This window comes from Oenanthe melanoleuca, chromosome 1, assembly GCF_029582105.1.
Source record: "Oenanthe melanoleuca isolate GR-GAL-2019-014 chromosome 1, OMel1.0, whole genome shotgun sequence".
Lineage (NCBI taxonomy): Eukaryota > Metazoa > Chordata > Aves > Passeriformes > Muscicapidae > Oenanthe > Oenanthe melanoleuca.
In genome coordinates, this window is record NC_079333.1 from 20447460 (window position 1) to 20471328 (window position 23869).

Genomic DNA, 23869 nt, shown 5'->3' on the forward strand with positions numbered 1-23869 from the left:
TATATAAAGCAAGAATAAAGACCATAATAAAGACAAGAGCATGGCAGATTGCAGCATTTTCCAAGACTCAGGAATGCCTTGGCACGAAGATTTTTGCTCTGTCCTTAGTCCAACACTTACTTGTAGTTTAACACCAGATGAGGCACAGAGTTTGTGTGTCAGTTTACTCATTAGGTGATATGTAAGATTTATCAATAGCTCTTTTCTGGGGCTATTGTAGTCTTAAAAATGTTTGTTATGCAGCCAGACATTCTCAGGTAGGAAAGTCAATCTGATTGTTAGGTTTTGACAAATAGAGGTAGTGAAATTCAAGGTTATTGACCCTTGGAAATGAAAAAAAAATTCTGTAAAAAAAAGGTGTTTTCACTGGGAAACAGAAAAAAAAAAACAAAACAAAAACTTTCTGTACAACTGATTATTATTTTTTTTTTTTTTTCGTTTTGAGGAGGGGAAAAGTTCAGATTTTTCTTTATTTAAAACACATATTGGTTTCTCTGGGAATTTTATTTCTAGAGATTTTCCAGGCTGCCTTCAAGAGCTTAGGAATAGTTGTTTCCCCTTGGTACAGAGAGTAGATTTGGAAAACCATGACCCTACCACCTTGAGCAAGGGTTCTTTGGGCTTTCCAGCACCTACAAAAATTGTATTCATACAATTGCTTTGGAGCTGTGCATAGATATTTGCTTCCCTTTGGAACAGGAACCCCAAAGCCTTCCCAATCTGAAGTGACAGAACACAGGTTCTGTCCTGGGGCCAGGCCACAGCTCGTGCATGGGCTGCAGATCCAGGTAGATGGTCCTGCAGGAGTCACCGTTTTCCCTGCTGGCCTCATGGCAGGGGCAGCAGAAGCCCTGAGAAACCAGATTAAAATCAGTTGTCAGCACTTCTCCTCTCCTTGATACAGCATATCCCTCTGACATCCTTATGCTCTGTGGTGTCCCCTTGTAGTTTTTGGGACATTCTCAGCTTGTAGGAGTTTTGTTAGAGCACACTGGAGTTCTCATGAAGTCTCCTGAGGGACTTGTTTGGCCAGGAGGAATGAACTGGGCCCAGAATCAGGACAAGCTCTTGGGTACTGTGACACTTCTATATTGAATTTTTGTCTGCAGGGATCACAGTTCTCTTTGTTGGAGAGATGTGCCAAGCTGTAATTACAGTTTTGGGATGGTGCAGCTTTGAGTCATTGTGCAAATCTGTGTTAGACCATCTTCAGGACAGCTTTGCCAGCACTGCCCAGCTGAGCAGCTGGCCCTTGGCATTTGTGTGTCTATGCTGAATTATGGAAGAGTGCTGCTAGAGAACAGGCTCACAGAGCTCCTGAATTTCTCAGAGCTCACTGATTCTCTGTGCATTTATATTGAAGGAGGAAGCCCCTCCATTTACTTCATAGGCCTTATAAATGCTTCCCTTGCTTGGAGATGCTTTGGGTGAAAGATCCCCAGGTGACTCAAATGACAGTCCTAGAGGTCTCTGGTACCTCTGGAACTCACAGCAGATCACAGCAAACCCATTTGGTTCTAACATTATTCTTTGATTTACTGCACTGTGCTAAGCAATTGGTAATACACTGAAATGAAGAAAAACAATGGCTGTCTTAACTTGTTGTTCTCTCATTTTCAATTCATCTTAGCATTGATTCCATAAATAAACATGGAGGAGAGGTTTATGTACCTCTGGCAAACAGTTGAAATGAGTATTTCAAGTAAGACTGTATTTGTGCTCAGTAGAAAGCATCTTTTGGTGCAGAAGGGAGTGGAAATTGTTTCCAGTCTCCTGATCTGAGCTGGGCAAGTACATGACACAAAGCAAGCACAGACTGAATTTCCCACCTTGCACATGGCATTCAACCTTCTCCACTGTGAAAGTGTTAAGGATTGTGAAGACTGCTTTAGAAATACTGTTGGCATCTTTAGTGTTCCAACCTTTGGCTACTTTTCCTGTTATTCCCTTGGTGACCACAGAGACCATTCCTGTGTGAAAAGTAATTTGTTTTTTTTACCAAATATAGTGGTATGGAGATGACCCAGGCTGAGTGACCTAGAACCTGATGTCCTCTCCCTTCAGAGTGGTGCTATCCTGAACACCTTCAAAACCAGGTTTTTCTCTCAGTTCTTATGATTTAGATTTACTAGATTTACTTCATTTCCAATGGGTGCAGGCAGAGGAAACAAGAAGGAAAGGTAATTGAGGTCCTTGTTACCTGAAGTGTGGCTTAGGAAAGTGCCCAGAGGAGTTTATGAAGCACAGGAGAAGCTGAGTGTTTGGCATTTCAGCTCACCCAGAGTGTGATTGTGTAGGGAGGCTGTTTTTGAGCCTTAAGCTGGGTCTAGATCTTCCAGTTCAAAAGCATTGGCCTGGATAGATGAGTGGCCACCAGTGGGTAGCCCAAAGCACTCCTTCCATGTTGAACATGTGGACAGATGTTTTCACAGCTCCCTGTTGCTGGTCCTCTACAGATGGTATGGGAGTAGTACAGACTTCTTGTTTTTTAGCCATATATCAGTTTCTTGGCCATTAGCAGCATTCTTCCTGATTTCAGATATAGATTATAGTGTCAATTGTTATGAAGGATCCTTTTGCATTACTCACAGCAGTCCAAGATGTTTTAAAGTCTTAATCATTCATGACCAGCATGCAGCATGCTCAGGTACATTCTGTGTTTTCCTCATCATATTACATGTGGGATCCACTTCTGTTTCAGTGGAAAACTCCCCTGCTGAATAATTAACAAAAAGCAAAATTGTGCTTTTGATGACACAAGGACCATTTGTATTGTGTAGTTAAGGAGAATTTTGCTTATACTCATCTTAGCAAGTAAAGTTAGTAAATAATTCTTTCTGGTGTGATAATGGCTTTGTAGAGACCCTGATGAAAGAACTGTGCAACTCTGCATCCCAGAGAAACACAGGAGACCCAAACAGTCACTGTGCCTTCCCTTGCAAGGCTAAGCTTCACCAGCTATTTCAAGTGATGAAGTATGCCTGCAGCCATCTCTTTGGGTCTCAGACTTTCCTTTTGAAACCTTTAATCTGAAATTAGTTAGACAAATGTTTTAAAAATTAATAAAAAAAGTGATTTAACAGATAATTTTGTAACCTGTGAGTTTAAACTGCAGACATATGTCCATTAATAGAGCATTTGTCTTACACCAAAGAATCTGGCCTACATTAAGGAGAGACATTCCTTTGTGTGTCTGGAAGGGGTTTATAACAGGATTACAGTTAGCTCTGTAACTCTAGCTGGTTTGATGCAAGGCCAGGAAAGAGAGTTGGAGCAACTCACATAAAAATGCAATTTCATACAGCATTATTTCACTCTTGGCAGTTTTTGCCTTCCTGTCTTACCTAGCTGTATGTGGAGGATCTCTGACTCCACTCTGACTGTACTAGCTTGTATTTGGAAGAAGGATGTTACGAATCTTGTGCAGTGCTGATTGCCCAACCCCCCAGGAGCAGAAGCAGAAAGGCAGTAATTCATACAGTCCTGAATAAATCCGTGAGAGACTTGGCAGAGAAAAGGAGCTAAAGGTTAGTTGATCTGAACAATCTCAAATTAACACACATCACCTGCCTGCACCCCCTTCCCCCTATCAGATTTAAATTGGCTCTTCTGAAACCTAGAAATGCTTTCCAGTAACCTACTTTATCAAAAAAAAAAAAAAAAAAAAAAAAAAAAAAAAAAAAAAAAAAAAAAATCCTATGGGAATAAACAGCTAAAGCAACCATGATTTCTGTCAGCCAAAACTACTAGGCCAAATTCTGCATGTCCTCCTTCTGTATTGTGTTAAATTACTGTTGGCATCAAAAGGAGTAATTTTGCTTGAGTCAAAGGATGGTGATGGCATGGTGCTGCTGGGCTGAGTGTGTCTGGATCTGTTTACTACTTGACTGCAAGAGGACCAGCACTACTTGTCTGTCACATCAGTGAGAAAGGAGCCGTGACTTGTGTTTGCCAAACGAAAAAGTCACACAAAGGAGTAGCCAGAAGGACCCAAAATCACAGCTGAAGTGTCAGACAAGAATTAGAGAAATAAACAGGACTGCATGATTTGTCTGTATGGCCTACATTTTAAAAAGAAGGTCTGGCAGCATTTTTAGGAATGTCAGGAGAATTGGAAGATGTGAGTTTTTGTCTGGAAAGCTCTCACCAGCTTCCCTCCTCCTTCAGTGCTGCCTGTGAGGATGGCTCTTTGGGTAAGTGGAGCCAGATGACAGCAGGTTGATGGGGATAGCCTGGCAGAAAGGCTGCCTCCAGGAACCCTTAGAAATAGCATTGCTTATTCCAGCTGAAGCACAGGATAGAGTTTCTTTTGTTTATTTTGGAGCATTGAGGGTAGGTAGGTACTGTCCATGGCAAATTTAATCTAAAATAATAGAAGAGAGAGGGGAGAAACTCTAGCATAAGGCTGCAAATGTTTAGTAAACAGAAGTAAAGCTCTACTCCAAGTGTCTGTCTGATAGTGGGCTTAGACTACTGTAGGACAGACTGCCCATCCCTCTTTTGATGCTGTTCTATATATAGAGTTTAGATTCCCCAAAGGATCTCCGTAAATTTAGCAGCTTTTTCAAAGTTGTAAGGAAAAAGGTGTAGCTTAGTTGATTTATAAAATATATGCTTTTAATTGACTCCTAGAATTTCAAACTTCCTAGGTTTTAGGGTGCCCTTATTTTGTTTACTGAGTTTTCTAAGCTAATTATATTACAGTTCAAAGCAGTCATGTGTATACCCTGTGCAGCTCTTAAACATTTTCTGAAATGTAATACAGCTGGCTTGGTGGCAGGTGGTCATAAATAATCTTTTACTGTATTAAGTTAGGTTTTAAGCATGCAGCTAAATTGTCCTTGTCTCCTTTCCCTGCTCTTCTGTGAAGATGGTGTCTGTGGGTTTTTCTGAGGTCAGTGCTTGGTGACCATCATGATGTTGTGAGCACTGAAACAAGCAAGATAATTTCCACAATTGTTATCTGAGTAAAAATGAGGTTTTGTTGGACCTTCCCCCAACCACCTTTTGTTCATTGTGCCTTCCCTATTCTGTATTTTCCCCTCCATTAGCCCCATTTCACCAGCCCACAACTTTGTCATAGGTGTAAATGTCAAGAGGCTTTAAAAATGAATCAGAACACAATTTCTGTAATCCTGGGGTATCTGATTTTCTACATCTCTGTATTTGCCCTCTAAAATGCTCTCTGTAATTACTTGGTATGGGCTAACTTGGACTAATTACTAACAAATAAGTGTAAAGTGAATTACTGGAACTTATTCTGTTCCTCAGCCAGATTTCAGACTTCTCACATATTTTAACTTGGTTGTAACAGCTAATATGTTTAGTACCTCATCCCACACCATATTATCATCAATGCCAGGATTTATGGGGGTTTCCAAGAGTACTCATTTCTCATTTAGTCTCAAATTAGATCAAAATGCAAACTTTATAAAAACAAATTGTATTTAATTTTCCAGGAAATTAGTCTTTGTCATTTATTTAATTTTCAAACCTTTAAGGATATTTTATATTCAAAGTTATATTATCTACAAATGTCATATTAAATTATAAAAACACAATAAAATTTAAAGGTAAATATTTGTTTAAAATTTAGATATGAACTATAAATATGAATGTAGACAGATGAAGCCTTTGTAGCTGGCCCAGAGGGTGGGAGTGGGGTGTGCTAATGGAATCTTATGGAGACATCTGGAAGATAATGTAGTCTTGGGACAAGTATCAGGAGTGGGCATGGTCTCTGGAAAAAAATGCAGTCTTTGATGCATTTGTCTAGCCCTTTGTGTATGTTGGAAATGACACATACTGCTCTGCTGGAAGGTCTCTTTTTTGACTTTTCATCTGATATTTCCATGGCAACTTGCTCCCACAGGAGACATGATTCTTGTGGTGTGCTGGGTAAGGAAGCTGGAGAAGAGAAGGGAGGCCAGGCTGCCATTGCACTTCTGATTCCTAATCCAAGATTTGCTGTAAATGCTTTAATGGGACTTTTAAATACCTTTGTTGTCACACATTCCATACGAAATCAGACAGCAATATTAACTGTTCATACACTGAGTAAAACTATAATTATCTATATTATGAGTATGTATAATTATGGTCATGTGCATTATCTGAACAGTTGATGTTGCTGCATGCAACTGTGAACTACTCTGAGAGGTCTCATATACAGAAAATAATTGGAGAAGAGTTGGTGAAAGGGTAACTAAGCTAAAGGATAAAAGTATCTGGCAAAAAGCATTATTTGTGCTTGGGAAACAAGTACTTTTGTGGAGAACCACTAAGTATTGCTGGTAGGACCATCTGGAAATGTTCTCCCAAGGACAGACCAATGTTTACATAGAATGAAATCTGTGGTCTTTTTTCTCCAAATGTATAAACTGCAGTGGTTTTATTTTTGGTGCCAACTTCCAGCATTGTACAGCACTTATGCACAGCAGCTCAGCTCCAAAAAGTAAGGTTGGTTTGTCTTAAGGTAGGTATCCAAAAAGAGAAGCCATCCCCTCCTCTTCCTGGAGTGCAGCTCTGAAAAGAAAGAAGTGTAGCTATCAGAAGACCAACAGCTTTGTTCTGAGTGAAGTAGTGGTGATCCCAATCACTATTCTCTCTTCCCCATGCAGCTGTGTTCTGCAGAGGGAGCTCACTATGGCAGGGGTGAAGGTCTGGGCAGCTCTTACCAAGAAACTCAGAGTACCTGTGAGCATGTTCTCAGCTCACACTGCAGAAAATTGCCTTCTAAGGGAAACTGGAAAATGACATGAGTACCAAGATCCACATCTGTAATTTCTCTCCTTTTTTCCTCCTGTCATTCACTGTTCCGATTTTTTGCCTTTTTGCTCTCTGTCTCCCACACTCCTTTTGCAGTGCTGTTCTACCCTGTTGTTCCCTTTCCATTTCTTCTTTTCATGACAGGACAAATCTATCTCCCCTCTTTTTACTCCTTGCAATTATTTAACCTCTTAAAAGCTACTGCTGCCTGCTGTGCCTTTAATACTGGCTTCTTAGAAAAAAAACAAACTTGCCTCCAACAGCAAATTCCTTGAAAAGTATCCTCACAACATAATCTCCTGGCATGTTTTTTTGTCTCTTTTTAACTTAATTTTTGGCAAAATCTCTCTTCTTTAGCATGTTAGTCAACAGAACTATTAGCTACCTTGGTTACACTTCTAAGCCTTGTCACCTCTGCATAACCCTGGTACTTAGCAACAAAAAAACCTCAGGGTATTTTTCTACAGATTTTCTCCTGCACCTCTCTCCCCACATGATAATGTTTATAGTGAATTATCCCTCCTCCAAACCAGAATTATTTGGCTCTGAAAAACTACTAACAATGCTGCAAACAAGGAAGATCAGCTATAGAACTCTTCATGACTAAGCAGCAGCAAAAACAGGTGGCAGTAACCTGAGTGCAAGGATCACTTCACAAAAAGTTAGAGATGCCCTTTGGTTTGGCTTTCCCATGTTGTATGAATGTATATTTTTTTGTGCTCTAACCTAAGTCTATACAAAAGGTTTTTTTCCTGTTTGTTATTATGCACATCACATAAGAGCTTCAGAAGCAGATGTGGATTTGAGGCTGCATCACCACTCAAAATAGTAGGCAATGGTGGTCTAAGGTATTAACTGTACAAAGTCAGAAATAAGACTTTGTTATATAAATCACTTGTACCCATTTGTCTTGAATGCTGTTTTTGTTTCCAAAACCAACAAATTTTGTGTATCCTCATATCTATAACACATGTAGCAGTAAGATAAGATTCCAACAAAAAGGTAAGATACATTGTCAGAAAGCTGACAGACTGACAAATGAGGTTACTAGAAGATTAGGTCTATACAGACAAGAAAATGGCAAACAAGAGATGAAACATAAGTATGCAAGGCAAAATGGGAAAGACTGTATCTGAAACTGGCTTGGGAATCTTCAAAAGATGCCATTAACCCATGCAGCTCATTGCCATAAGGTATCAATGACATTAAAAGATGTCACAGTTACCAGAGAGAAAATAAGAGATCCCTGTGGTGCAGGAACTCTCCTTGTGTTAACTTGGAAGCCCACAGCTAGGATGGATATTTCATTAGGCAAGTTATGCTGTAATTGCCTTCAACAGAATTTCTTGCTGTTTTGATCAGAGGAATCAGCTCTGTGTGAGAATGAATTCTAAACTCACCAGACTGCACATGCAACGTGGATGGGAATTCCTGTCTTCCTAATGGACTGGAAATTTGTGTCTCATCATGTGCACAGTGGCTGTAGTGTGAGTTTTACTGCTCGTGGCTTCTGTGTTAAGGCAGAAGAGAAAGTGGTAAAAATGAGCCTCATTTCATCGAGTTTATGTACTGTTGTTAATTTTTAAGATCCTAGTTTTGGCAAAAAAAAGGAGGTGGGTTAGTGGGCATTGGGCATATGTAGAAGATTTAAATTCTGGTGACAAAGAACTATGTCTTTCCTGTTTATTATTTGTTGGTAGCCACCATGTGAAGGCATTTCCTGTTCAAATCCTGTTGTGGCTGAAGTTCTCTGAAATATGTTTTATTTTAGCCAGTTTTAATTTAGCTACTTTTCTGCTTACTGTGCTGTATACATATGAGTGTGGTACATAAAGGGTCCCACAGCAGCACAAAATGGCACTTTCTGCTCAACAAACAACTGATGACACATCAGAGGAAAGACCACTTCTATTTACAAGAAACAGGTACCCCAGTCAATACATTGGCTGTGTATGCCAGTGGTTTCTCTCCCTGGTACCTTTAGAAGCAGCTCTAGGAGAGGTACCACACATCCTTTCTGTGGGGTGGAGCTTGTCCAAAGTTTAATGCTTTCTCCTGGCTCCAGGGAGCCCTGGCTGACACCACAGCATGTTTGGGCTGGCTGAGGGAAAGCACTGAAGATGTGTTCTCTCTTGCAGAGCATAACCATCACCACAAGCCACCTCAGGAATCGTGCTTTTGAATAGGGAGTCTGTTAGGCAGCCTCAGGGAAGGCTGTGGGCTTTGAAGCAAAATTTAAGAGTTTGCAAATATGTTCATGTAATTCCAGGCTGTCATCTGAAGTCCTGAAAGCTCTTAAAATGGTTTTTGGGATGGAAAATGCCACCCAGTTACAGTTCTACTAAAACCTGTATCTGTAACCACAAAGCTTCTTCCAGGGTTTTCTGAGTGATAACAGTTTCTTGTATTCCTAGGTTAAAAGACACATGTTTGTAACTTCCATTCACTACAAGTAGTCAGAATAGAGAAGAATCAGCCAATTTGAGTTCAAAGAGTGAAGCTTATCCCATCTATTTTTCTCCAGTTGGATGATTATTCATTCTAGAAGTTAAATCTGAGCCCCAAAAAATATGCCTTAGAGTAAGTTTTTTTATAATCATATAATGAACTGTAGCCAGTAAATAATTCCTGCATCACTTCTTTCTAGTGCAATAAAAACCTTGAAATACAGATCTGCAATATTTTGCCAGATTAGTTCCTTAACTCATTTGGTGTTATTACAACAGGTCCTTCTGAGCAGACAAGGTCTCCCTCAAGAGAGACACTGATGCTAGAAACCTTTATAAATCAAAGCTGAACCAGACAGCACCTCATGAAAAGCACCCCAAGGACAGTACCAGGTGGATTGACTCATAGCATGGCAATTCCTGTTCAAGGCTTATTTACAGGCAGGTTTTGGCCCTGGGGGTTGACTGAGCCCTAACAGTCATTTTCTTCTCACATTGCACAGAGAGGCATGGGCAGTTATCACTTGAGGGGTTTAGTGTGAGTCAATGTTGTTCCACTGGGAAATACCAGAGTAACTTGTAATGGCTTCAGAACAGTGGGTATGTGAGAGCTGACAGCATGGAGGATGTTAGACAGCAGAGGGTGGGAAGCAAGTAGGTATCTTCCCCACTGAGGAATCTGTAAAAACCTTATCTTGAACATGTGTCCACTTGTGTGCATTCTTATTCTTGTGCACTCTCACCATCACTCTTTTCAACACCAATCTCTCAGAGACACTCAAAGTCTTAGTGGTTAGTCTTATAGCAATAATGGTTCTTGAGAAAACTGTAGCACCAGAGTGGAACCAAAAGGCTCAGAAGCCCAGAGGGAACAAAAAAGTTATCAGGTTTTTTTCAGGTGTTAGTTTCCAAATAGCTTTTGAGGTGTTTTTTTTCTTTGAGTTTTTAAAGACTTCCTGCAAGAAATATTCAATGTGATAACCAATCCTCAGCCCAAATCAAATGATAGACAATGCACAAAAATGAACAATAAACCATTAGGAGGGCAGGACATAAGCTTGTGTTTTTGGAGTCCTTTCCTTGTGGCTTGGTGACAGGACCAGCCACTTCCTTTGCATAACAAACATAATAATTTGGGCTAGATTCTTTTGTTCTAAGCCACACAGATGGGAAGGAAAACCATGACTTTTCCTGGAAGTAGCCTGCTGTGCACCCTCATTTTTCTGTTGTTCCTTTAAAAGATCCAAGAGTAGAGGCTATATACAGGCCTTGAACCAGAACATGCTCTGCAAATATCTCAAATGAGCCTCACAAAGTTAAAAGGTTCATTTAAATAGCAATCCCATACTTGGTTTCGAGTAGTCATTTAATCTTTCATACAACAGTAAATGGGAGGGAAGGAAAACCATGACATAACAGTACAATACTTCTAAAAATCTTCTGTGCAGTGTCTGTAGGAGTTGTCTTGGTAGGTCTCTTCCCTTCTTCTCTGATCATCTAACCAAACTGAAAGCTGTGGGTGGAAAGATAGCAAAAGGTGGTAAAAGACAGACAGAAATAGCTTGAGAAAGGGTCATCGTGGCCATGGACACTCAGAGGCAGCAAGGGCAGTCAGAGGTGCCCTTGGAACAGGTGTTACTGCAGGAAGGCTCTTAGAATTACCTGCTCCCTGCCACAGTGATGGTGCTGACCACAGAACTCTCTGCAGAGAGCTTTATTGTGCTGTACAAATCATGCCCAGCTTAAATTTGTGTTCTGAATTACACTGACAAGCATCTGCATGTTAGTAATTTCAGATGTTTTCAGTTTGTCCATACCCACGTCTTTGCTGGTGGAAGAGTACAGTTGAAGGCTTCCAGACTTATGGCACATCTTTTAGGCTTCTTTTCCTAAGGTGAGGAGAGACTTAGTGCATCTGCAGTGCAGAGATAGAAACTCAAGGGAGCTGTTAAAAGACTAGGATTTATTAAGGACTTAATGGCAGTTACCTCATACCACTTTCTGCTGAAATGACTCCTTGTCACCTTTTTTCTATTTTTACCCTCTTTCACCTCACCTTTTCCTGTACTCACATGCTACAGAATTTGAATTAGCATCAGAAGAAGCAAATTCCAATAGTTTGGGTTAACTAATCAATTAATTTGCAACTTACAATTTACAATTACAATTAGCTTTCCAAAATGAATGCACTGCATTTTTCCACAGGAATGAGAGAAGAAAATATTTGTATTTGCTAAATTAGTGTGTCTTACTTGTATCATGCACCAATATTTGGCAGAATAGCACCACTGATGTACAGAGGTGTCCAGTTATCCTCCATTTTCTTCTTCCCATGAAGGGTCTAAAGCAATATGTTAAAATAGGTGTCTGCTGATGAAAACCTCCAGCATAAAGCAAAGCATGAAAGGAAGTTAAAAGCTGTGTAAAAATCCAAGTCAAAACAAAACCAAAAAACTCCAAAAATCAATGAATACCCCTAAGTAGGGCTAGGGAGTGAATCATGTGTTAGCAGTTTCCAGGAAAGCTGATGGTCATTGTAAACCTTTAACTTATAAATAAGTAGTGAAAAGAGGACAGCAGCAGCTATGTAAAGTCATTGCCTAGGAAGAATTACTGCTTTTGTGCAAAAAAGCCAATGTGCCCAAAGGGGTGGGGAATTTCCCTGTCTGCTCCTGTTGAAGTGAGGGAAGGTGTGAATACTTACACAGGCTGAAGGTTTGTCCACTGTACCCTCTGCTGCCTTTCTCCTGTGCCAAAGAGCCAAACAGAGTGCATCTCTTAAGTCTCTGTGGAAACTTAAGTGGAGTGAGACAGGAAAGATATTGTAGATTTGTTTCAAATATTGCTGCACACTGATCTGCCCATGTGTATTTGGAGAATCCTTTTTGGCAAAGTGATGCACAGGTATTACAAAAGGAGTCAAAGAAAATTGGCTGCAATCTAGCAAAGGTTGAGCAAGAAGGGAAATGGTGACCACAAGCCCCCTGCTCTCTACATCACTTGGAGGAGAAATGTTGGGCAGCCAGGAGCTGGGAGAACATCAGTCCAACTACAGCCCCAAATCTTCAAATGTACCTTAGACCCGAAACCTATTTTTTGTGGGTTTTTTTAAGTATTTTGCTGTTTTGTAGGTGTTTCCTAAGGATGTTGGATTCTTGCTTGCCTCCAACAAAAGAGCAGAACTCTGGCTCTTAGTTTTGCACTTTCCTTTTGTGCTTGTGTGTATGAGAAGGAGGTTTAATCATCTTTCCAATTCTTTCTTTTGAGATCCTTAGGGAAAATTGCTAGGGAGAAACAGTGCTATTACAGATAAGCTTCCACATGATCCACAGCTAAAGTTGACAAAAATAGCACACACCTGGGACCACAGCAAGGGCTGGGGTAAGGAGCAGTCAAGGAAAGTCAGAGAAGTTCCTGTACTTTAATGTTTGACTAGGAAGAGATACTAAGAGCCCTGTTCACCAATAGTAATTAAGTATCAAGGACTGTACAAGGATCTCTACAGATCTTTCAAGGTATAACAAGCAAGTAGTAATTGTTAAGTAGGATGATTCACTCTTAAAAATTACAAATCATTCTATGAATTTTGATGAGGATGAACAGATATAATATATTAATTGCTGTGATGGTTAATATATCCTCAGGTTGTGAGAGTCCTAATTAAAAAAAAATTATATTCAGTTTAGTAAGATTCATTCCATGATACAATGCTATTAAGTATGAGTGCAGTTATTAAAAGTCTGCCTGCAAAAGGTGTGTGATGAGATAGTTTGGGTCCTGGATGAATTTGATCTGTCAGAGTTGATGGTATTTATCTGCAAGCATTTATCTTCAAATTGCTTTTATAAGGGACCTGGTCTTGTAGACTACAAATACTCTGGTGATGTTGAAGGGAACCGAAGTGTTTCTATTGTCTATAATATGAGGATCTGAGGCCTTAAGATCAGCAATTCAAAATGTATGCACACAGTGTATATAATGCCATACTCCAGTAGCAGCTTATTATAATTTCTTTCTACTAGTAAAGCTCTCCTTGCAAAGTTTGTAGCAACAAATATTTTTCTCTAGTCTTGTTGCTAGTGAGAACTTCAGTAAAGATGCATAACTCCCTGTAACACAGATTCAGTAGCCTGCCTTGGCCTGTTCTGTAGTGTAAGAACAGTCGTCTTTCTTTTCCCTGCCTTGCAATAGCACTATTTAAAAACCTGTCCCGACAGTGAAAACAAAATCTGTTTCTCACACAGGACTGAGCTCTGACAAAATGTGAGCCATGAGAGACAATTCTGTCTAAAGTCTTGACCAAAGCAGGGAGCTGTAAAGACAGGCTTTTAGAGTAGTCTGATCTTATTTCTATGGTGCAATTTGGAAGTGCTGTAGCTCCATGAGTATCACTAGGAGGTTTTGTAGGATGAAAAGCCTGTAGGTTACTTTATTCCAGAAACACTTCTGCCCTTATCTTTTTTCTACTCCTCAAGGTGCTCAAATCACATCCTTTCTCTCTCTGAACAGAGAACTCTTCCATTTCTGCTTCTGATAATGTGGGGACCACCCAAGCATGCTATGAACACTGTTTTTGAAATCCATGAACTTTTGGAGAGATGTTGTCTGGAATGTGAGCTACAATATGATGTAGAGAGCTTGGAATCAGATTGTTCAAAAGCAATCTGAGTCATGAGTTAGCAATAGTGTCAGGTCAAGCTGACTTGCCCATAATTTCTCAGATTTGTGCTTGGGATCTGTTTCAGCAGTATCCATCTGCATTATAATCATGCAAACAAACATGCCATTTGATTCAGATTTATAGAAAGTTTATTAAAATTCAAAACCTTCTGTTAGTAGCATGTATCAATCTCAAGACAATAAGACATTTCTCTGTACATAGTTCTTTAGGGCAGGGAATTCCTATGAGTTTGTGAAATACAGATTCCAGACATAGCTTGTTCTTAATCCAGAGAAAAGCAATGGAAAAAGCAAACCCATTGTTTCAGGTTTGTTTCACATGAGGGCAAAATGGAAGTAACTTCACAGATGTCATTGGTAGGATAAGATTTCCCCAGAGCAAGACTAGGTTGTATTCACTGAGTTACACTGAATTACTCTACATCCTCCCTTTGTGAGAATATTCACACCTTTGTGAACTGAGCTAATAGTGCAGTACCATGTGTAAAAATAGAAGACTGAAGGATCATCTTCTGAATATGGCATTGACCAGGTGATATCCTGAAGCATGAAATCAGTTTGTGTATAGGTTATATAGGTGTGACTGATTAACTTATACAGCACCTTCTTAAAATCAGCACTCAATGTGGAATGCTCTGATCTCAATCAGTATGGAGGTCTGCACTCTTCCAGCTCTGTGGGTAGTCATCTTCACTACACTATGTGAAACCATCATTCATTCACCATTATCTGCCATCCTGGTCAGGACAGCAAGGATGAGATGATATCTACATTCAGTTGTAAAGAAATATTAACAAGCATTTCAGAAAAATATACAGACTAAGAGAGTTCAACCATAAAATGAAGAAGCTTGCTGACATTCAAAGAGTGATAAATAGATTCTGATGAGTTTGTGTTTGTTCAAAGATTTTATTTCCACTTAATAAATAGGAAATAAAAGCAGATAGCAAGGTTTTCTTCCTTGTTATCTGCAGCAGTGACGATAATTGCAGATGGTTGGCCTAAGATGCTTGGATTATTTGCGTTTGGCAGCACGTCTGTCATCTATTCTCTTTATAGCAGTCTGCACCCATTTCTGATCAGGGCTTACACAGATCCTGATACCTCTTGCAGTGATAAACCTATGGAAAAAAGAAAAGCAAACCAGCTGGACATTAAATTCCAGTCTCTCAACCCAGGTCTGCTGTTCTTGGTTTTGATGCAGAACATGAGGAAAAATGTGGCAAAACAATCTCAAATGCTGGTATCTGTAGGTGTTAGTTAGAATAACACCGTTTAGGAATGTTATTTCCCTATTTATGTTATTGGTAACATATATGGTCATGTACATAAATACTGATATTAAAAAAATCAAGCATACTATTATTCTGGGATTTCATGTTAAATCATAATGAATATTTATCTCCCAGGAGCAAATCTCAGATGTGATAAAAATTCATGCTTGTGAGCTCAAAGGACCAAACACAGCTCCTAGCAAGACTCAGAGTCACCCCATATTCTTTCACGTGATCTGTCCCCTTGATTCAGTTTGTGCATGGAGCCTCTGACTGCTCCACCCTTGCTGGAATTTTTCCCCACTCACTGGGCACAAAGATGGGACTGCTCAGTGAGCTTCCTGCCATTATTCACGAGCAGAACACATCTCCCAGCTCTCTGAGGCCTGCTCTTCTCCCCTCACTCCCTCAGCTGCCAGGTGACTCCTCCCCAGAAAAACTGGAAGGGTGAGCTGGGCCAGCCAGGTGTAATGAGCTGGGCCATGAATTGTGTTCTGGTGCCCCTTTGCTATTTGATGAGGAAGTCTGAAGGGTGCATGGGATACTTACATGACAGCATCTATTGGTACTCGTTGCCTTTCATAGTTGATGAGATTTTGGATGTTCAATTGCTTTGTAGACAGATTCACACATCTGAATTTGCGCATGACCTGACTACTTGCACTCCCTAGAAGGGAAAAATAGGTAAATGAAAAGGTAATAAATATTTTATTGATATTTAGCCATAACTCCTTAATAAACTAGGAATTCCAGAAGATTTCCAATTGTGGTTAGACCATGAGATTCTCATGATGTACAGCTACAATACCAGACATACTAGAGAGCTTGAGCTATTTTTTGTGATACATTCTACCATCTCTAAAGTATTGTCTATCCCCAGGGAGTCACTGCTTCCATAGCAGTAGAAGTGTTTGACATCATTCATAATTAGGTTGGCATCATCTGCAAGCACCCATGTGGAGGCAGCATTTAGAACTGGCATTTTATTGGGTGGATTTCCAGATATTTTTGAATATGAATCAGTATTTCCTCATATCTCCCAAGTGAAGATAAGGAAAGCAATGCTACTTCTCTCATATTCAAAAGTAGTATTAACAAAAGTTGATAACAGAAAGGGAGATATACCTGTCAGAAGAATGATTGCTTATATCCTCTGGCTAGAACTCAGATTTCATGGGTGACAGGGTTCTTAATCCTTGCATTCCTCTGAGCTTTTGATACAATTCAGAGAAATGCAGTGGTGATTAAAAAAGTGGATCACAATATTAGTATAAAATTTTCTGGGCAGTTGTTATCTTACATGATGATAACTGAAAATGGGAGCTCATTCAAATACAATGGAACATACATTAGTGTTAGTCTCCACTTGCCAGTTTTTGGTTTTCTCCCATTCATGGAAGACAGGCTTGGGAAAGAATGCTGGGGGACACAAAGAACCCTGCTCTACTCTGTGAACTTTTAATAAAGAATTTATATAGCTTCTGGTTTAAAAAAAAAATCCAAGAACTGTTCTAGTGCACCCTGCTAAATGTAAAACCTGCTGCACACAGTCTTGCTATCTGTGAGCTGTGCTTTGTTTGAAATAATTGGAATAGCTGAGACAAACACACATCAGTCTTTGGAGAAGGTGTGGGATAGCCAGTGCACAGGTACTGGCAGATCTGCTAATTCCTGAGATTTTGTTTGCCTGAAGGAATATGAAGGAATATCTCTTCTGATCTTGCTTTAGTCATGACTAACACAACGTAGTATTTTCTTATGATTCATGATACATTTTTTGCTGCCTCAGACTGGTTTCCAAATGTGGCAATACAAGAGGTCAAAGATAGTCAAGTAATCCTTACTAGTCCTGGAAATATTTTCTCTGTTACTGCATAATCTTCAGGGAATGGATGCAGGGAATAGCAGCAAAGCTTCTCTGAGGCTGGGAACAACCCCCAGCTGTTCTGCATCTATAACTACCATATTTTCCCCAGGTGTATTTGGGTTTTTTATCCTCCTTTTTTGTCCTTTTTTCTCTCTCTTGTAGACCATCTTGGTGTGCTTTTTCAGACTTGGTGATACTTATGGGCAATTATACAGCCTGGACAGTGACATTGGGAATGTCTGTGATTTGAAGGTGCTGGTGCCAGGGTTAAGCACAGTGTCACCAATGAAAAGAGGAGGATGCAGTGGGATGTATCTGGAGAGGCAGTGGGTCAGCATAAGGTCTGTGTAGCTTCATAGTCCTGTGAATGCTTAGCAGGTCTCAGTTTGGTTTTGGTGTGGTTTACAGAGGATACCTTTTCTCTGTGTTTCTGAGTGCATACTTGTGGGTTTGCATATGGCTTGCATATCTGTGCTTTGTGTGAAATCTACTTGTGATGAGTTGATGTGTGTAATGGGTCTCCATGATCCGTGGAGCCCAATCCTAAAGTCACCGACCTAACCAGCACTGCAGACAAACTTACGTAAAGCATGGCCAATAAACATGTCTCATCTCAGTGTTCATAATTGCTTTGAAAGAAGATGTTTAATTCTATGATTCAGTGAAAAGAGAGAAGGTTCTGTATACATCTATTACTCCCCTTTTAATTTATGGTTCATATTTTCCCTGTCTGTGCTAAAAGATTTGTCCAGAAACAAGACAATGAGCAATATGTGATATAGAACTGCAAGAACTTTTTGAAATAGCAGTATTAGAGGGATTAAGGCTATATTAGAGAAAGATCACAATTAATACAATAAAAATAGTATAGAAGTTGTCTATTTGAAAAAAGAAAAAAGTACATCTTATCCAAGCAAGACTTTTCATGAAATGTTATTAATCTATAATATACACAGGTCTATGGGATCAGTGACACTAAAGACATTGTGCCTTCAAGATTTTTTGATGCTGAGAGACAGAACGTTGCATAGAAACCCTTTAACTGCTCTCAGGCACACAGTCTTGCCTTGCATTAAAGTAGAAACCAACCACCCTCTGGCAGGACATGAGATATAATCCCCCATGAAGCTGCCTTTCATCTGGATTTCATGTGCATTTTATCTTGTAAATCAGCTGTCTGTAACTATGAATCCTTTTCAGGAAACCACAGGTGCAACATGGAGCAATACCTGTCTTCTTCTTGAGTTGCAAACTTACCTTTGACTGTGTGCACAGTGAAGATGCCGAGCCAGAAGAGGAGCAGGATTGCTGCGGTGTGGAGCTTCATCGCTGTGGCTTCTGTGTCAAGGCTCAGCAGAAAGTGTCTCCTGTCAGCCCCCTTTCTCAAGGTTTATATGTTGTCATGCAGTGGTCACTTCTAGTCTTAATTGTTACGGTGTCATGGAGGGCCTGACTCTTAAGTGGAAAATTTGAGTGGCAGTACTTTTTCTGGTGGGAGAGAACCACCTCCTTTCCCCCACCAGTCCTTCACTAGCCCCCCTGAGAAGGCTTTTCCTGCTCAAACCACTGTGGTTGCACTTGCTTCTATGCTGTGAGTTGGGTTTATTTCAAGCTGCAAAAAGTGAGAGCTCTTGTGTTGTAGTGGAAACCTGTAATAAATGTTCCTGTCGTTTCACACTTCGGTTTTGAGACCTTTAGCTGCAGAGACACAGAGTGACATTCAGTGGTACCTTGCTGACCAGTGAACCACTGGAAAGGGGAACTGTTGGCTAAAGGATGATGGAAACAGGAACACCTTGGCCCTTTGCAAGCAGCTGTGGATGGTTTGTCATGTTAACATGTAGCTGTGGAGGGGTGTCACTACTATTTCCTTTGAGCAGTGGATGTTGTCAGAACTCTTGTGTTTGCTCTGTGACTTGATATGGCCAAAGCTGATGTCACTGTGCTGGGAGAAGCAAGATTGAACACACCTTTGCATACAGATCCAGATCCCAAATGCCTCCTGCCAGTCAGGCATAATAAAAATGCAACGGTTTCAAAGAGAAATAAGAGTTTGTAAAGGGTTGTGTCAGGGTTGCTTTGCTTTGGTTTGCATTTTTTTGTGGTGTGGACTTTCTAGTGCAAAGAATGGGGCCCAAGAAAGTATCTAGGCAATCAGAGAGGCATAATTTGTAGAAAACACCCAAAAAAATTGATTGCACTTTTATGTAATCAGGGTGCTAATAACAGGTCTGTCAGCTTGTTACAGCTGTGCCTCTGTCAAAAGAGCCTTTTTTTGCACACTGTGCCAACCCCATCACTCAGATTTAGTCCTTTCTATTGAATGTGATCTGAATTCAGCGTTGCTACAAGCCAATTGTTTTGGGCCTGCAACTATTTTTTTGGCCAGCTGTGGACCTCCATACCACACATGAAGCAGCACCTGAGCTGGCATCTTCTTCCAGAACCTCACAGCAGAAATCTTTTGTGTCCTCTGCAGCTCTGTAGAAAAACCCAGCTGGGCCTGATGTGAGTAGGTAAACACCAGGCTGCCTGAAGCTTGGGCTTGTAACTGTGGTGTAGAACAGCAGTCAGTGCAAAGACTGGAGAAATCATGAGTGTCCTTGTTTTGGCTGAAATAGAGGTAGTTTTCTTAGTAGGTAGTACCATTTCGTGTTTTGGATTTAGCATGAGAATAATGTCAATAACACAGATATTTCAAGTGTTGCTAAGTAATGATTACCCAGAATCAGGGACTTGCTGCTGTGGTTACACAACATCAGCAACTGTGAGATTTCCCCATTTCATACTTCCAGGCATCTCCTATTTTCGTTTCTCCAAGTTTTTCAAATTCTTGACAACCCCAATGTAAGCTCATTTGTATGGCTAGTGTAGCATGTGGAAATCAATTTCCTAAGGTTCTTCAGGCAAATTAACCTTGATCTGCACTCACAAATGTGAGTCCTAGGCTGTAAGGGATGGTAAGCTCAGGAAGAGTCTGTATGTCTTGCAGGTAGAGCACGTGCTGTGTAGTTTAGTTTTGTATACACACACATTCCTTGTTCCTTTTGGTTTTGTTCTTTCATATACTGTGCAAACCAGGGAAACCCAGGGACAGCAATGGCAAGTAGAAAATGCTGTAATGCTGAATGCCTGCTAAACCAACTTGCACCTCTGAGGAAGGTGCAGTGAAATGAAGCCAAAGTTTCAACCCCAGTCCCTAAAGGACATGCCTGATGCCACACAGGGATGTAATCTTACTAATACTCAAGAGCATTACTGAGAAATCTAAGTTAAGTTTGTGCCCAAGCAATGTAGCAGCCTCATGTTTTGCTGGACACTATCTGAAATCACTCTTTAAATGAGATATTCCAACTTTTTGGTACTTGTCAGCCATGAGATGCAGGATAGCAACTGTGTCATTGGTGGTAAAGAGCAGTTTTCTGCACATTAAGAGGTAAGATGCTCTCCCACTTTTGCCCACTGGTACAGTATGTACATATGTCTTCTACAGTTTTCAGAGGAAAGTCACCAGCTATATTGAGCATGAGCTACCTCTGAAAGCTCAGTCCTTCCCATAGAACCTTCTGCAGGTGTTAGATTTTTCTGAGGTATTGCTGGGAAGCCTATTGCTTCTTCAGTTTTCCACCATTCTTCAGGTAGGATGGAAAAATTTTGACAAGTTTTTCCTCTTGTATTTCTCATTTTCTATGGCCTCCTGAGCTGTTCTGTCCAGTAAAGTCCACGTTTTGGAGAATTTTGTGGCTATTTGGTGGTCTCTGGTGTATAAGGCTCATTTTTCACTTATTCCAACATGGATACCAGTGGGCATTTCCTCTGCACTGGGTGCTCAACCTGGTCTGTGTAAGGTGCACGTAGAGGAGCTGTAGAGCCTCCAAAAAGTGTGGGCTGGGGGGCCTTGAGTCTCTCCTTGGAGGTAGGAGGGCTTTGGACACCCATGCTGAGGGAGGCTTCTGTCCCTCAGACCATGGAAGGGATGTGGAGCCCTTTGTACCACACAGGGAGTGACAGAGTCCTCAGTATACACAGAAGGGAGGCTGAAGTCCCTTATTTTTGTCACATAAAAAGGATTTTCAAGTCCCTCTTTTAGTGTTTGAAGGGATGGAAAATAAACCCAGCATAGATAAAGGAACACCCTTAACCAAGGCTGTGCAAAATTGGGGGGAATTGTTTGCTCTAGCAGAATTCTGCAGTAATGTTGTGCCAGCAGGTTTGGCCAGCTGTAACTTGGTCTGCTTGCTCAGCAGGACAATGGTCATCACAGATGACTAAGGACACACTTGCAGTTAGTGCATTCATAGATCAGGCAGCCAACATCAGGAGATATTTTAGGAAACATCTGCTAATCTGGCAGGAACAAGGACAGATGTGGGACTGTCGGTCTCAGCACAGCCCATAAGTATTAAACCAAAAGGAGGAGTGCCACCCACCATGAGACAGGACACTGTTCCATAGAAAGCCAAGGAGAACATGCATAAGCAGGTAGATTGATACTTAATCCAAGGGATTTTGAAACATTCCATTAGATGAAGAAATTCAACCTTTGCATGCCTTCATCTGGAAAAGATGGCAACAGACTTGGACACATCTACCCCAAAGTTTTGCTAAATCCCTTACAATTTTTTTAGGAATATTGAGGGTTGTTTTAAAGGCTATGAAATCACCATGCAAATTTGGTTTTGTGGAGTATGAGCTAGTGAGAAGAATGCTTTTATATTAAACACTGCACATTTGAGTGTTGCTCAAATGAAAAGAGTACACCATGCATCTCCATCCAAACTTCAGCTTGGTCAGAAGAAAATTAAATATTTAGGCTTTATTTTGTGAAAACAGCAACAGATAATGGATCTAGAAAGGACAGAGGCCATAATTACCTTCCCATGTGCAGTAACAAAAAAAAAAAAAGGCAGGAATGAATTTTTCTCTCAAGTCGTGGGATTTTGTTGGTCACGGATTCCTGTGTTAAGGGAATCAGTTAAGTCTCTGACTGAAGTAATGAAGAAATAAATAGAGCCCATTGCATGGTGCTTAGAGAAAAACCAAGCTATGGAGCTAGAAAAGGAGCTAGATCTAGAGAGTGATTTGGTAAATCATGATCCTGCCACCTTGATCAAAGATTATTTGGGCTCCTAAAAAGGCTTGTGTTCCCAGCACACAAATGTTTTGGAGCAGTGCAATGATATCTGCTTCCCTTTGGAACAGGAACCCCAAAGTCTTACCATTTTGAACCTGTGGGGTTTGAAAGTGCCCTGCTCCTGGAGAATGACAGAACACAGGTTCTGTCCTGGGGCCAGGCCACAGCTCGTGCATGGGCTGCAGATCCAGGTAGATGGTCCTGCAGGAGTCACCGTTTTCCCTGCTGGCCTCATGGCAGGGGCAGCAGAAGCCCTGAGAGACCAGATTAAAATCAGTTGTCAGCACTTCTCCTCTCCTTGATACAGCATATCCCTCTGACATCCTAATGCTCTGTGGTGTCCCCTTGTAGTTTTTGGGACATTCTCAGCTTGTAGGAGTTTTGTTAGAGCACACTGGAGTTCTCATGAAGTCTCCTGAGGGACTTGTTTGGCCAGGAGGAATGAACTGGGCCCAGAATCAGGACAAGCTCTTGGGTACTGTGACACTTCTATATTGAATTTTTGTCTGCAGGGATCACAGTTCTCTTTGTTGGAGAGATGTGCCAAGCTGTAATTACAGTTTTGGGATGGTGCAGCTTTGAGTCATTGTGCAAATCTGTGTTAGACCATCTTCAGGACAGCTTTGCCAGCACTGCCCAGCTGAGCAGCTGGCCCTTGGCATTTGTGTGTCTATGCTGAATTATGGAAGAGTGCTGCTAGAGAACAGGCTCACAGAGCTCCTGAATTTCTCAGAGCTCACTGATTCTCTGTGCATTTATATTGAAGGAGGAAGCCCCTCCATTTACTTCATAAGCCTTATAAATGCTTCCCTTGCTTGGAGATGCTTTGGGTGAAAGATCCCCAGGTGACTCAAGTGACAGTCCTAGAGGTCTCTGGTACCTCTGGAATTCACAGCAGATCACAGCAAACCCATTTGGTTCTAACATTATTCTTCGATTTACTGCACTGTGCTAAGCAATTGGTAATACACTGAAATGAAGAAAAACAATGGCTGTCTTAACTTGTTGTTCTCTCATTTTCAATTCATCTTAGCATTGATTCCATAAATAAACATGGAGGAGAGGTTTATGTACCTCTGGCAAACAGCTGAAATATTTCAAATAAGACCTTTCTTTGTGCTTAGCAGAAAATATCCTATTAATATTGTTAGCTTGGCATCTCCTTCATGCTCATCGTCTGGTTCAAAAGGGGGAGGAAATTTTTTCCTGATATGAGGTGGGCAAGTGCATGATACAAGGCAAGCACAGATTGAATGTCCCACCTTGTGTTTAAATTCCACCTACTCCACTGTGAAAGGGATAAGGATTGTGAAGATTGCTTTAGAAATACTATTGGCATCTTTACTCTTCCAGCCCTTGTCTGTTTTTGCTGTTCTTCCGCAGCTGGTGACCACTGATACTGAAATCAGCCAGAGAACAAACTTTCTATCACAACTGGAAGTTTTAGAAAGCAGGTTCTTTATTATAGCACTGCACACATTTGGAGGATTTTTCCTCTAATCAAACGTGTCATGAAAGTTTACAACAGGGTGTTTATTCTACCATGATCATACATATTCATTACAACTTGTACAAGTGCTTCCTAGCTAGCTAATATATAAACATCACTTTTCCTGGAATTAATTTACATGTCTCCATATCTTATTGGAAGTCCTTTTAAGGTACTGGAGAGTCATCTAAAGGTGTTTCTGGTGGTCAT

General features: G+C 40.6%; 1 protein-coding gene across 1 annotated transcript; it reads right to left on the reverse strand.

The window, feature by feature from the left end:
* Nucleotides 1–14007: 14007 nt before the first annotated feature.
* Nucleotides 14008–19068, reverse strand: LOC130252356 (lymphotactin-like). The gene is made up of 3 exons (XM_056489833.1): nucleotides 18294–19068; nucleotides 15719–15836; nucleotides 14008–15016 (listed from the first exon to the last, which is right to left on the reverse strand). The coding sequence occupies exons 1-3, from the start codon at nucleotides 18361–18363 to the stop codon at nucleotides 14911–14913; spliced, it is 294 nt and encodes a 97-aa protein (XP_056345808.1). The 5' UTR covers nucleotides 18364–19068; the 3' UTR covers nucleotides 14008–14910.
* Between the last annotated feature and the right edge of the window lie 4801 nt (nucleotides 19069–23869).

Coding starts and splice junctions, on each gene's coding strand:
- LOC130252356 (XM_056489833.1), bottom strand. CDS start 18,363: ATGAAGCTCCACACCGCAGCAATCCTGCTCCTCTTCTGGCTCGGCATC. Junction 15,837..18,293: donor CACTGTGCACACAGTCAAAG/GTAAGTTTGCAA, acceptor TTTCCCTTCTAG/GGAGTGCAAGTAGTCAGGTC. Junction 15,017..15,718: donor GTACCAATAGATGCTGTCAT/GTAAGTATCCCA, acceptor TTTTTTCCATAG/GTTTATCACTGCAAGAGGTA.